We start from the raw sequence: 12604 nt of genomic DNA, 5'->3' as shown, positions 1-12604 counted from the left end.
GAAGGAGGAGAGCTTCCTACCTTCTCCCAGGGTTCCTCGCCCTCAGGCTCCTTCTCCTCCTCAGTCTCGCTGAGCAAGAGGAGCTTCCTCTGCGCCTTCTTCTCTTCCTCCTGCTTATCCACCTCCTTAAACTCCACGATGTAGCCTGTGACCTTTGACCCTCCATCCACAGTGGGAGGGATCCACTCCAGGTCTACAGTCGACTTGGTCCAGTCGGTCACCTTTGGAGTGGGCGGTCCAGGGGGTTCTGTTCATCACGCGCGCGCAGACACACACGCACGCACGCACGCACGCACACACACACACACACACACACACACACACACACACACAGGTTTCCAGCAACATCTCAGTCAGTTTCACTTTTGCTGTGTTGATCCCTGGGGGTGTGGCTAACAAAGGAAGTGGCTCTTACTGATGGGGTCCCTGCAGAGGACGGGGTCAGAGGGCACGCTGGGCAACCCGCAGCCAGCGGCGTTGATGGCGATGACCCGGAACTGGTACATGGAGCCCTCCAGCAGGCCGCTGACATCCCAGTTGTTGCCCAGTGGCAGTGCCCGGATCGGGTCGCGGCTCACGCGGCTCCAGCGCTTGGAGGTGGTCTCCTTCTTCTCGATGAAGTAGCCAGTGACCGGTGAGCCACCGTCGTACTTGGGCTCATCCCAGTTGACGGTCATGGACTCCAGACAGACCTCGGTCACGGTCGGTTTCTCACACTGACCCGGAACGGCTGCAGAAGGTGTCAGTGCCAGTCAAGTGTGAGGGATCTACACTTTATTTTTCTTAAGTGACATTTTCACATAAATAAAGCACCAAATATTTATCGTGAGGAAAATGAAAACACTCGAGAGGGAAAGACAGTGTGGTGTGAACTTACTGAAGAGGTTTCTGGCCTTCTCGGGTTCGCTGACCACTGCTGGTCCCACACCAAACTTGTTCTGTGCCATGACTCTGAACTCGTACGTGTGGTTCTCCGTCAGCCGGGTCACCACGTAGGCGCACTCTTTGGGGTCGTTAGTGACGTGGACCCAGGACTTCCTGTTGTCTTCGCGCTTCTCCACCACATAGTTGGTGATCTTGGATCCACCGTCGTCGAGGGGAGGGTTCCAGGCCAGGCCGATCCTTTCGGCAAACACCTCAGTGAACTTGAGGGGCCCCACGGGTGGACCAGGTGGTCCTATAGGAGGTGCCATGGCGGGAGGAGGAGGAGGAGGAAGCGGTGGAGGATTAATGGGACATGACAATAGGCAACCAGCCGATGCAACATTATGTGAACGTTGAGTTTTCTCACCGAGAACAAAGAGCTTGATGTCCTTGGTGACGGTGCCCAGGCTGTTGCTGGCTGTCAGGCTGTATAGGGCGCTGTCCAGCCTGCTGGCCTGCTGGATGAGCAGTGTGCACTTGTCCTGTGTCACCAGTTTGTTCATGTGCTGGTCGTACTGGACGGCAGTCTTTTCCTCAGGCTTGGCCAAGCTGGCCCGCTGCCAGGTGAGTGTGGGGAAGGGACATCCGCTCACCTTGGCCACCATGCTGACATCGCAGTCCTCCTCGCCCTCCAAAACCTCTCGCATCTCAATGGTGGGAGCACCTGCAGACAGATTTATTGGTAATTGATGGAAAGAAAACCTCTATTTAACTCTAGGAAGGGTTGAGAAGAAGAAGGTTTCTGTGCTGCTGGCCACTCACAGGTCTGATCCTTGATGACCAAGGGTCCGGCGGTGGCCGAGGGTCTGCTGGGTCCAGCAGCGTTCACAGCTTTCACCCTGAACTCGTATTCACCTCCCTACAAGTAAAAGACGTCACCAATGAGTCTACAGCCTGCAGCGTACCGTCGACTTTACAGAATCCTTAATGTGGTGACACTAATGTCCGGTTTTATGCCAGGAACAGGAACATCCTTCTGGCTATGGGATTAAAATTTGTATTTCAGCCAGAAACTGCTTGATAATCTCATTGAAGCAGCAGAAACCTTGGTGGAAGGTCACCTAGGGGTCACACTGCAGCATTCACCTCTTTCAGGTCCTCCACCACGAAGGTGAGTTCGTCCACGTCTCTCTTGTTGCACTGCTTCCACGTCTCCTTCTCCTTGCCGCTGGTGTCCCAGCTCAGGCGCTCAATGACGTAATGTGTGACCGGAGAGCCGCCGTTGTTCTTGGGGGCCTCCCAGGTCAGAGTCACGGTGCTCTTGGTCACCAGGTTGACCCTCACCTTGGTGGGGGGGTCGGGAGGGTCTGAGGAAGAGGTGGAGGAGGAAGAGGGTCAAGTCAGTGAGGTCTGAGTGCCAGTGGCTGTGCACTGGATTTGTCAGTGGGGGATGGGAGGGTGGGCATGCTCACAGATGGGGTCTCTGGCTCTGGCTGGGTCGCTGGTCATGGTAAAGGGACCAAAGCCGAGTCTGTTCTCTGCTCGCACCCTGAACAGGTAGTCCTGACCCTCCAGCAGTCCTGGCACCACAAAGGCCTGGCTGGCGCAGGCTGCGTTGACCTGAAACAGATCAACCAAACCCTGTCAGGTGACCTGCTGCCGTGCACCAACCAAAAAAAAGCTCACGTGAATTAAAAAGACGGGCAGAGCTGCTCACCTTGGTCCAGGCTTTGTCAGTGACACACTTCTTCTCAATAAAGTAGCTCTTGATTCTTTCCCCTCCATCATTGTCAGGAAGCTTCCAGATCAGCCTCATGGTGGAGTGGGTGATGTCGGTGACCCTGAGGTCCTTGGGAGGCCCAGGAACATCTGAGGGCAACAGGGAAAAATGTCAATCGGCTCAGTGTGCTGAAGGTGCCGAGGTCCTTCTTAGACGTGGTGTGAGTCCTACCAAGTACAATGACCCTGACGTTGACGTGCTTCTGTCCAGACTTGTTCTTGGCAGTGATGGTGTAGCGTCCAGAGTGGCTCCTCAGACTGACGGGGATGCTCACCACAGATGTGGTGTCAGTGGACTCGACCTGGACACACAAAGATGAGTAAGTCGACCTGCTGCTGAGGCGAACACTCCGCAGCTATGTGGAACTCGGCTTCACCTCAGAGTCGACAGGCAACGTGTGCAGCTTGTTCTTCTTGTGTGACTTGGCTTTGCCGTCAAAGTCCCAGGTGACTTTTGGGGCGGGGCGGCCCTTGATGGTGGCAGGGATCCTGATGGGGTCGCCGGCACGGATGCACAGAAGGTCATCAGCCATCACGTCAATGCTTATCGAAGGAGGGACTGTGGAGTCAGAGTACAAACAGGTGAGTGACAGAGAAGAAGCCCACAGACGCGCTTGTCCTCCAATCTTGTCCAAAGTGGACTCACGCTGGATGTCTTCCACCAGGACCTCGCTGGTCCTTGGGCTGGGGTCCGACTCTCCAATGTCATTGACGGCAATGATCCTGAAGCGGTGGCGTTTAAGTGCCCGCAGGCTGGGCACGGTATACTCAGTGGTGGGATGAAGGGATTCTGGGTCATTGACGCGCACCCAGTCAGATTGACCCTCATCCTGAATCTGGATAATGTACCCCTTGATGGGGCTTCCCCCGTCCTTCTCTGGTGTCTTCCAGGACAGAGTGACACTGTGCTTGGTCTTGTCAGCCACCACAGGAGCTGCAGGCATGCTGGGTGGAGCTGGAAGGAGGTTCAGAGCTGAGTTACAGCCAGTACAGCTTTGAAGGGCCCATCTCAAGGAAACAATAATCACTGTCACTCACTGAGTGGGTCCACGGCGAAGGCAGAGTCTGAGGGGGAGCTGAAGGGTCCCGTTCCTGCAGAGTTGGAGGCGGCGACCCTGAACTCGTATTCTGCCCCTTCGATCAGACGAGTTATCTGGAAACAATCAGAGGAGCGATTTGAGAACTCTTTGTGAACAAACATAAGCACGGACTCAACGTGGACCAACATCACCAGTGAACATTGCTCCAGCTGCACACCTGGTACTCCCAACCCTTTATGCCTCTCTTGGTGACGGGCATCTTGTTCACTCTGGCCCAGTAGTCGGTGCTCTTCTCCCTCTTCTCCAGCCAGTAGCCAATGATCATGGAGCCACCGTTGTCCCTGGGCGGCTCCCAGGTCAGGGTCATGGAAGTCTTGGAGTACTCTGCAATAGCCGGCTTCTCCGGTGGTCCGGGGAGTCCCATCGGGTCCACGATTTGGACTTCCTCAGTAGAGCATGGGTCAGATTTGCCGTAGCGGTTCTCAGCTCTGACTCTGAACAGGTAGGTCTTGTTGGTCTCGAGGTTCCAAAGCTGCAGGGACAGGAAGTGAATTTGCCATCAGATCTTAAAGTTAGCTCTAGAGACCAATTGTGCTTTTTCACTGCTAAAGCCTGGGGACGTACGCCGTATTTCTTGTCAATGATGGTGTTGGTGACCTCCACCCACTGTGGTTCAGGAGGAGCCTCCTGTCCCTCCTCCAGTTCTGGCTCGTCTTTCATCACTTCCATCTTCTCAACAGTGTAGTTTGTCAGCTCACTGCCGCCGTTGTCCAGAGGAGCGTCCCAGTGTAGGTAGCAAGACTCAGCCTTGATATTGGACACCGTCACGTTCCTCGGTGGCAGAGGTCGGTCTGGTGTGACAGTGAAGACCTTTAGCGCGCACTAAACTTCACATAGCGACACAGGAGCTGCTAGGACGTCTCAACAACAACTCACCCAACACCATGACGGTGATGCTGTGCTTGGCAGAGCCCATGTTGTTGGAGGCCAAAACTGTGTAGACGCCACGGTCGTTCCTGTTGGCTGCCGGGATGGACAGCTTGGTCTTACAGTTCATCCTGCCGGTCTCCTCTGTCTCCATGAGCAGAGTCTCGGTGGGCGTCTCCATCACGACGTCGTCCTTGGACCACTCGACCTTGGGGATAGGGAGGCCCAGGACATCGGCGGGGATCTCGATGGGCTCACCCTTCCTCACAGTGATGGCATCTCCCTTGAAGTGCTTCAGCATGTGGATCTCAGGAGCCACTAACAGACCCAAAAAACACCTGTTAGCATGGCTAGCTTCCACAGCAACAGACTGAACTCTTGTTCCTTATGTTTCCTGGACATTTTTATGTCAGATCAAGTTGAGGATCTGACATCCTAAATATAACACGTTATATTGGACAAGCCATTTTCCAATCCAATGTGTTACTTGTGGGGCGTCACGCTCACCCTCGTCATCCTGAATGACCACAGTGAGCGGGATGGACGGCTCGCTCTCTCCGATCAGGTTGGTGCACTTAATCCTGAATTCGTACATCCAGGACTCATCCAGGCCCTCCACCGTCATGGTCATGTTGGGGCAGATCTCCGTGTTGCAGGGCTCGAAGGCCGGCTGGTCCTGCCTCTTCTTCTCCAGAAAGTAGCCAATGACTGGGCTTCCGCCGTCGTTACGCGGTGGCTTCCAGGCCAGCGTGATGGAGTTCTTGGTGCGTTCGGTGTAGTGGAACTTCTCGGGGTAGGACGGAGGACCTACAACACACGGCAGAAAACCCACATTAAGTAACAAATTCCATCTTGTCTGTGAAGGTGTAGATTCTCAGTCGTCCAGGTCGTCCTAATGCTAGAAGGGCTAAGTAGAGGCCACTGGAGTTGTTTGTGCAATCTTCAGGATCTTAAAGATTGCAAGTCCACTGGCCTCAACTTAACCCTTCTACATTAACAAAGCCATTGTCTGACCCTGAGCAGAACTTTCAGGTTTTAGGTGTCTGGGACTCACCCTGTGGATCCACAGCCTTGATAGGTCCCAGCTCCACAGGGGGGCCCATGCCATACTTGTTCTTGGCAATGACACGGAACATGTAGTCCTGCCCTTCCATGATGCCAACACACTCGCACTTGGATGAGGCCGTTTCGATTGGCTGCCTCCACGTGTGCATCTTGGCGTCCCGTCTCTCCACGATGAAGCCCGTCAAGTCGCTGCCGCCATCGTCCTCGGGGTCGTCCCAGTTCAGGAAGATCATTTTGCGGGTGACCACGACAGGTTTCAAATCCGTGATGGGTCCGGGAACATCTAAGAAGTTAAATTAAAAGGGGGTTCATGTTTTTTATTGACTTAGCTTCAACTACGAAGCTGAGACGTTCTCCTCCTTGACTTGACTTGTACTCACCCATGACCTCCACTCTGAGGGAAGCAGCTTTGATGCCACTTGGGTTGCAGGCAGAGATGTGGTACTTTCCACAGTCCTTCCTTTGAACGTTCTTGATCACGACGACGCTGTCGTTACCTTCGGCGACGACCTCCACGCGGTCCTTGTCCGGTTTGGAGTCATTGATTGTCCAGGTGATGGACGGGTAGGGTTTACCTGTGACCGTGGCCGGGACCCTGAGGGTCTCTCCGGCTCTGATGACAATACCATTCTTGACAGACAGGTCAAGGTCAATCACAGGCTTCTCTGTTTTCGCCAAGCAGGACCCACAGGGAAAAACAACACAAATTAGGTGACTGGGTCAACGCTGATTCAGAAGATATTTGAAATGTTTAGGTGTGCGTTTCTGACAGACCTGCTGGATTCCTGACAAACACGGACTCTGTGAATCCGGGTGTTCCCTCTCCAGCAGCGTTGCAGGCAATGACTCGGACTTGGTATTTGGCTCCTTCGCGGACTCCATAGACGGTGAAGGCCCGGCTCTTCCAGGGACGCTCTGTGGACCTGGACCAGTCTTTGGTTCCAGCCATGGCCTGAGGGAAAACAGCAGGACATCATGAAGGTTGAAGGGGAATGAGGATTTTAGGGAAGAGCTGAAACTAACTGACCTTGTCAACGTGGTATCCCAAGATCTCTCCTCCGCCGTTGTCTGCGGGTGGGTCCCACTCCACATCGATGGAGTGATCTGTGGTCTCCACCACTCTGGGGGCAGGAGGTCCAGGAGGTGCTGCAGGACAAGAGAAGAAGCATATTTAGTCTGTCATGCGTTTCCATTAGCACAAGAGTTTTACTCTCAAACTGCAGGTGGCAGCAATCAGCGATCTGAAGGTGCAAAGTGAAGCAGAGCTCAATCAGGCCTTCAGACACAGCGTACGTACAGATTGGAGCCTGGGCTGTCTTTGGGTCAGAGGGGACGCTGAACTTTCCAGGCCCAGCCTGGTTCTCAGCTGCCACCCTGAAGATGTAAGTCAGGCCCTCGAGCAGACCCTCGACATTGAGCTCAGTGTCCGGGACCATGTCTCTGGAGACCAACAAACAGGTGCCGATATGAGCAGACTTTCAGGATGTTTGCAAGACACAGGGGAGACGTTGAGAGGGTTAAGTTTCCTCACCGGTTGACGCGCGCCCAGTGGGAACTGTTGATCTCTCGCTTCTCCACCCAGTATCCCAGGATGGGGCTGCCGTGATCATCCGGTTCGTTCCAGGTGACCAGCATACTGTTGGCTGTCACGTCCTCAATCTGTGGTTTCTCAGGAACACCCGGAAGCTCTGTGGAAGAAGATGTTCAAGGAACTGGTTTATCAAAAAAGTGACATCATCAGCGAAGCAGGAGAGAGAAGTGAATTCTTAGTGTCCGTACCGAAAGGATTCTTGGCCACCAGCGGTTTGGAGACGCAGTGCGGCCCAGCGCCGTACTTGTTCTCTGCCGTCACCCTGAAGATGTACTCCTTCTTCTCAATGAGCTTGGGCACCAGGTAGCGGCATCCTCTCAGTGTGGAAGTGACGCAGCTCCAGCCGATCTCCAGCTTGGAGTTGTCCTTCTTCTCCAGGATGTAGTTGAGGATCTCACTGCCGCCGTCGTCCATAGGAGGATCCCACTTACAAATCACAGAGTTCTTCCTCACTTCCTCAAATCTAAAGTTCAGAGGAGGCCCAGGAGTATCTGCAAAAAGTTTTTAGAAATATATAAAAGCAGCTGATTAGAAGAGACCTCTGCTTAGACTCTAGACTGGTGCAGACCTCCAAAATGAATGCACACTTTTATCTGTCATTAGAATGCAAATAGGGAATCAGTCGGAAATCTGCAAGTCCTACCGAGAATGTTGACCTCGCAGGTGGCCGAGGCAGTGCCGTGGTCATTCTCCACCTTCACAGTGTAGACACCGTGGTCGGCCCGGATCGAGTCTCTGACCACAATGGAGGAGGTTCCCCTCCGTCTGTTGTCCACGGCAAGGCGTTCGTTAATGGTGGGGTAGTCCGGCTCCTCCACCTCCGGCTCTGCAGCCTCCTCCTCCTTCTTCTCCTCCTTCTTCTCCTCTCCCGCCTTCTTCTCCTCCTTCTTCTCCTCTCCCGCCTTCTTCACCTCCTCCTCTCCTTCCTTCTTCTTGTCCTCTCCTTCCTTCACCTCCTTCTCCTCTTTCTTTTCGGCCTCTGCCACCACTTCCTTCTGCTCCTCCTCCTTCTTTTCAACCTTCTTCCTCAGGGCTTTTTCGGGCCTCTTGCGAAGAGGCTCTGGCTGGATCACCTGGTTGTTCCAGTACCAGGTGATCTCAGGATAGGGGGAGCCAGAGATGTTGGCCGTGAGGGAGATCTCGCTGCCTCGTTTCACGCTGAGGCCAGACTGCAGGCTGCCGCTCAGGAAGACCTTCGGAGGATCTGAAAGAGAGATAATAACTTCTTCTTCACTTGTCCTGAACATGTAGGAGTGCAGGAAGACATTGGCGTTGTTAGATCCTTACCGACAGCGTCTGAGGCTTTAACAAAAGGCGTATTGCGCGAGGGCTCGCTGACCCCGGCGGCGTTCTCCGCCCGGACCCTGAAGGAGTAGCTCTTGGCCTCCGTCAGGCCTCGGACAGTGTAGGACAGGACCGGCACCAGAAAGTCGTTGCAGCGCTCCCACTTGTCGTTGCCCTTTTGCTGTTTCTCCAGGACGTAGCCCATGATTTTGCAGCCGCCATCGTACATGGGAGGCTTCCAGGTCAGGGTGATGGTGCTGGAGGTGGGGTTGTGAGTCTCTACGTCCACAGGTGGATCCGGGGCGTCTGCAGGGAAACATCCGTGAAGTTCAGCCTCAAGGTCTTTGGAATTATAATCCTCAAAAGTTTTTGGACATCTTTATTCTTTATTCATTTTTATTTTCTTTTTTAATGAACAACTCGTATCAACTTCAACGTCTAAGTTCCTTTTAAAGAAAAAAGAATCTGATGATGCTCATGGACTAGCGCTAGAACTATTGCTACGAAACTCTTACGTTTCTGGTCCTGGGCGATGACCGGGTTCCGGAGCTCGATGAACTCTCCACCACCAATCTTGTTGACCGCCTGGACGCGGAAGTAGTACTCTCCGTTGGGGATGAGGTCCTTCACATTCCAGCTCACTTTGTTCTCACCCGACATCATGTTGACATACGTCCTCCTGCCAGCCTCCCGGCGCTGCACACGCACATCAAGCATAGGGGCAAAATCAGCTTCTGCTTGTGACCCAGCGCAGCCTCGAGCTGCCGTGGGACCAGAACCGCGATACTGACCTGCAGCACGTAGTGGACGATGGGGCTGCCGCCGTCAAAGTCTGGAGGATCCCAGGACAGCTTGCATGAACTTTTTGTGATTTCAGAGGCCACAATTTCCTTGCAGGGACCGGGAAGACCTAAGCACAGAAGGCAAGAATAGTTTCTTTTTTAAAAAAAAGAAAAAGAAAAAACAGGCGACAAGGAGTCAAAACTAGGGTGTAAACATGCTGGATTCTGACAGTACCGATGACTTTGACGCTGATGGTAGCGCTGGCCGCTCCCAGTTTGTTCTCCAGGGTCACTTTGTACTGACCGGCGTCAGAGTGAAGGCTGCTGTCCACCTCCAGGTGACAGGAGGTGTACTCCTTCCTGTTGGGACAGGGTCAGAGGTCAGGGGTTAGACCACAACCAACCAGCGCTGGCTGGAGGATTTTCCGACGGATTTCCGGTCGGCTCGGTGCACCGACCTGAAGCCCAGGCGCTCGTCAGCCTTCAGCTCCTTCCCGTCTTTGTGCCAGGTGACCCTGGGCGAGGGCACGGCTCTGAAGGGAACCGGGATGTGCAACTTCTCCGTCTCTACCACCACCAGGTCCAGAGTCTGGAAGTCCAGCGTTGGGTTACCTGGAGGAGAAAACACAGGAAGCTCGGCCGGTCAGTGCCAGGGTCCGGGGTGAGAAGGTGCACGGGCGGCACGCGGGCCTGGCCAGCAGGGGGGGCTCACAGTCGGATTCTTTGGCGAAGACGTTCTCGGAGATGTCAGAGGGCTCGCTGACGCCCACGGCGTTGATGGCCCTCACTCGCAGGATGTACTCCTTCTCCGGGACGATGCCTTCCTCCACGCGGTACTTGAGTTCCTTGACCGGACGAGAGTTGACCCTCATCCACTTCTCTGTTCCGGCGAGGCACATCTCCACGTGGTAGCCGGTGACGGGGCAGCCGCCGTCCCTCTGCGGGGGCTTCCAGGCGATAGACAGGAAGTCGCGGCTGGCGCCGGTCACGTGCAGTTCCACTGGTGCCGACGGAACGCCTGTGGCGGGGCGAGGAGACCAGAGGTTTGAAATCTTTACATCCAAGTCTAACCCAAACCCTGACGTAACCAATAAAAATATAATTAAACATGCTTGAAAAGGAGAAGGGAGAAGTAAAGACTTATACAGAATACCCCTACATAGTAATAATATATTCACACCAGATACTGTCAATGCATTTCACTTGAGTGGTTGGTGGGGAGGGTTGGGGTTCGGCATAACCCTAACCCTAGGGTTAGAGTTAGCCCGAACCCAAGGTGGGGGGGTGCCTAACCTGTGGGGTCTTCAATGGTGAGGATCTCTGTGGGCTCGCTGGGGTGACCGATGCCGGCCTCGTTCTCAGCGCTGACCTGGAACTGGACCTCGGTCCCCTCGATGACGTCCGTCACTCTGTACTTGCAGTCGGGTCCGGACGTCTTGCCGCACTTGACCCAGCGCGTTCCCAGCTTCTCCTTTTTCTCCAGGGAATACCTGCAGGGCGGGAGGAGTGGCACAGACAATCTGCAACATGCTCTTCACAAGGACACCTTTTTTTTGTTCATAACTCAACAAAATCAATCACTCAGCAATCTGCATGTGAAGAAAATGCAACACAGAGCAGAACAGAAAAAAAAGACCTAAAACTTTAAATTCTGTCAATTGTGCGTCGTCTCAGAGCCGCACAACCTTCTGATTTATGTCATTTTATAATATATATTTTGACACTATTCCCACAGGTGCTGGAGGCTTCACTCTCATTGTGTCGAGACAATAAAGGTCTTCAAACTTTTCTAAAGACAATAGAATGTACATTCAAAGGAAAGAAAAGGTCGGCGCTGGAGGGACAGCGAAGGTCTCCGGGCCAAGACGTACTTGAGGATCGGTCGGCCGCCGTCGTTTTTGGGCGCCTCCCACTGCAGGTCCACGTATCGCTTGGTCACGGCGTTGACGGCGAGGGCGTACGGCGGCCCGGGAGTCGCTGGAACGCAACGGACAAATGTCTTTCTTTTAGCGCTGGCGCAGAATCCAACTTTTGGAACAAGCGTGTAAAAAAAAGAAGGAGGGGAACTCACTGAACGTGTCTTTGGCCAGAACCGAGTCGGGCAGCTCGCAGAAGGGCCCGACGCCCACGGCGTTCTCGGCGGCCACGCGGAAGACGTAGAGCGAGCCCTCGTTGAGCGGCGTCACCGTGTACTTGAGCTCCTTGACGGTGGTGTCCACCGCCTGCCAGCCCTTCCGCCGGGCGTCGCGCTTCTCCACCACGTAGTTGGTGACAGGCGAGCCGCCGTCGCGCTCCGGCGCCGTCCACTTCAGGTCGGCGCTGTTCCTGCTGATGTTGATGACGTTCAGCCAGCGGGGGGCACTGGGAGGGTCTGAGGAGAACAGAGAAGAACCTGCTCAAGATCCGACGTTTTTTGCAGGTATGTACCCGTGACCTTGGACGGAAGTCCGGAACTTACTGAGTCTCTCCTTGCACAGCACCGGCTCGCTGGGCTCGCTGGGCTCGCTTTCTCCGGCCACGTTGACGGCACGCACCCTGAAGGAGTACTCCTGCTTCTCCATCAGGCCCTTGAGGAAGAACTCCACGGAGGGGACGTTCTCGGCCACACGGATCCAGTCTGTGGTGCCGCTCTTCAGCATCTCAATGACGTAGCCGTCGATCTTGGCGCCGCCGTCGTGCTCCGGCTTGGTCCACGAGAGGAAGCAGGAGGTTTTGGCCACGTCCTTGACTGAAGGCTTCCCAGGAGCCCAAGGAGGATCTGAAGGACACACGATGAGCAGCAGTAAGAAACAGTCCACTATTGTATCTTCTAGTCTATTTCTATCTACTTCCTTTTGACCCCAACCCAATGGTCAGAGCAGAACAGCGCCCTCAGGATTCTGGATCTGCTCTGGATTTTTAGATTTCTTCCCACAGGGAAGATTTTCGTGGCCACTGTCGCCCCCTGCTGCTCTGGAGGGTTTCAGTCGGACTGATCCCGATTGTGCAAAGATGCTTTGAGACTTCTGACTTAGCGCTTTACAAATAAAAATAGTTGGTTTACTGATTGATTGATTGAGCGATCGATTGATCAACATCAGCACCAACCGATTGGATCCTTCACGAGGATGGGATCCGTCTCCTTGCTGGGCTTTCCGGTTCCAGCCAGGTTCTCAGCCAGAACTCTGAACTTGTACTTCTTCCTGGTGGGAAGCCCTTTGACTCTGCAGAAGAAAACACATCACATGAGATGAATTATATGGATGGAACAAGAATGAAAGTGCAGCAGCAGG

At 54.2% G+C, this 12604-nt stretch overlaps 2 protein-coding genes across 6 annotated transcripts in view; one reads left to right on the top strand and one right to left on the bottom strand.

Annotated features, from left to right (window-relative positions):
* Positions 1 to 12604, bottom strand: part of ttn.2 (titin, tandem duplicate 2) — a 157592-nt gene that overhangs the window by 60939 nt on the left and 84049 nt on the right. For all 5 annotated transcript variants that reach the window (XM_076015835.1, XM_076015834.1, XM_076015836.1 and 2 more), the window contains 35 exons: positions 12420 to 12535; positions 11791 to 12090; positions 11404 to 11703; positions 11204 to 11309; positions 10626 to 10822; positions 10045 to 10350; positions 9791 to 9944; positions 9568 to 9692; positions 9342 to 9460; positions 9066 to 9246; positions 8554 to 8856; positions 7910 to 8470; positions 7455 to 7757; positions 7207 to 7363; positions 6973 to 7115; positions 6703 to 6821; positions 6450 to 6627; positions 6056 to 6340; positions 5665 to 5958; positions 5118 to 5417; positions 4620 to 4928; positions 4308 to 4534; positions 3901 to 4215; positions 3682 to 3796; positions 3290 to 3598; positions 3021 to 3202; positions 2816 to 2945; positions 2582 to 2733; positions 2337 to 2484; positions 2011 to 2231; positions 1687 to 1783; positions 1292 to 1588; positions 878 to 1177; positions 416 to 730; positions 21 to 247 (listed from right to left, as the gene is read on the bottom strand). In XM_076015835.1, coding sequence (XP_075871950.1) covers positions 21 to 247; positions 416 to 730; positions 878 to 1177; positions 1292 to 1588; positions 1687 to 1783; positions 2011 to 2231; positions 2337 to 2484; positions 2582 to 2733; positions 2816 to 2945; positions 3021 to 3202; positions 3290 to 3598; positions 3682 to 3796; positions 3901 to 4215; positions 4308 to 4534; positions 4620 to 4928; positions 5118 to 5417; positions 5665 to 5958; positions 6056 to 6340; positions 6450 to 6627; positions 6703 to 6821; positions 6973 to 7115; positions 7207 to 7363; positions 7455 to 7757; positions 7910 to 8470; positions 8554 to 8856; positions 9066 to 9246; positions 9342 to 9460; positions 9568 to 9692; positions 9791 to 9944; positions 10045 to 10350; positions 10626 to 10822; positions 11204 to 11309; positions 11404 to 11703; positions 11791 to 12090; positions 12420 to 12535 — 7891 coding nt within the window. The remainder of the gene's footprint in view (positions 1 to 20; positions 248 to 415; positions 731 to 877; positions 1178 to 1291; positions 1589 to 1686; positions 1784 to 2010; positions 2232 to 2336; positions 2485 to 2581; positions 2734 to 2815; positions 2946 to 3020; positions 3203 to 3289; positions 3599 to 3681; positions 3797 to 3900; positions 4216 to 4307; positions 4535 to 4619; positions 4929 to 5117; positions 5418 to 5664; positions 5959 to 6055; positions 6341 to 6449; positions 6628 to 6702; positions 6822 to 6972; positions 7116 to 7206; positions 7364 to 7454; positions 7758 to 7909; positions 8471 to 8553; positions 8857 to 9065; positions 9247 to 9341; positions 9461 to 9567; positions 9693 to 9790; positions 9945 to 10044; positions 10351 to 10625; positions 10823 to 11203; positions 11310 to 11403; positions 11704 to 11790; positions 12091 to 12419; positions 12536 to 12604) is intronic.
* The window catches only part of LOC142881515 (thrombospondin-type laminin G domain and EAR repeat-containing protein-like), a 132945-nt gene that overhangs the window by 81804 nt on the left and 38537 nt on the right, over positions 1 to 12604 (top strand). The window lies entirely within an intron of this gene.

The sequence above is a fragment of the Nelusetta ayraudi genome, unplaced genomic scaffold, assembly GCF_046127955.1.
Source record: "Nelusetta ayraudi isolate G7.1 ecotype Tasmania unplaced genomic scaffold, CSIRO-AGI_Nayr_v1 ptg000200l, whole genome shotgun sequence".
In the NCBI taxonomy this organism is placed as follows: Eukaryota; Metazoa; Chordata; class Actinopteri; order Tetraodontiformes; family Monacanthidae; genus Nelusetta; species Nelusetta ayraudi.
This window is presented reverse-complemented; position numbering and strand designations above follow the sequence as displayed.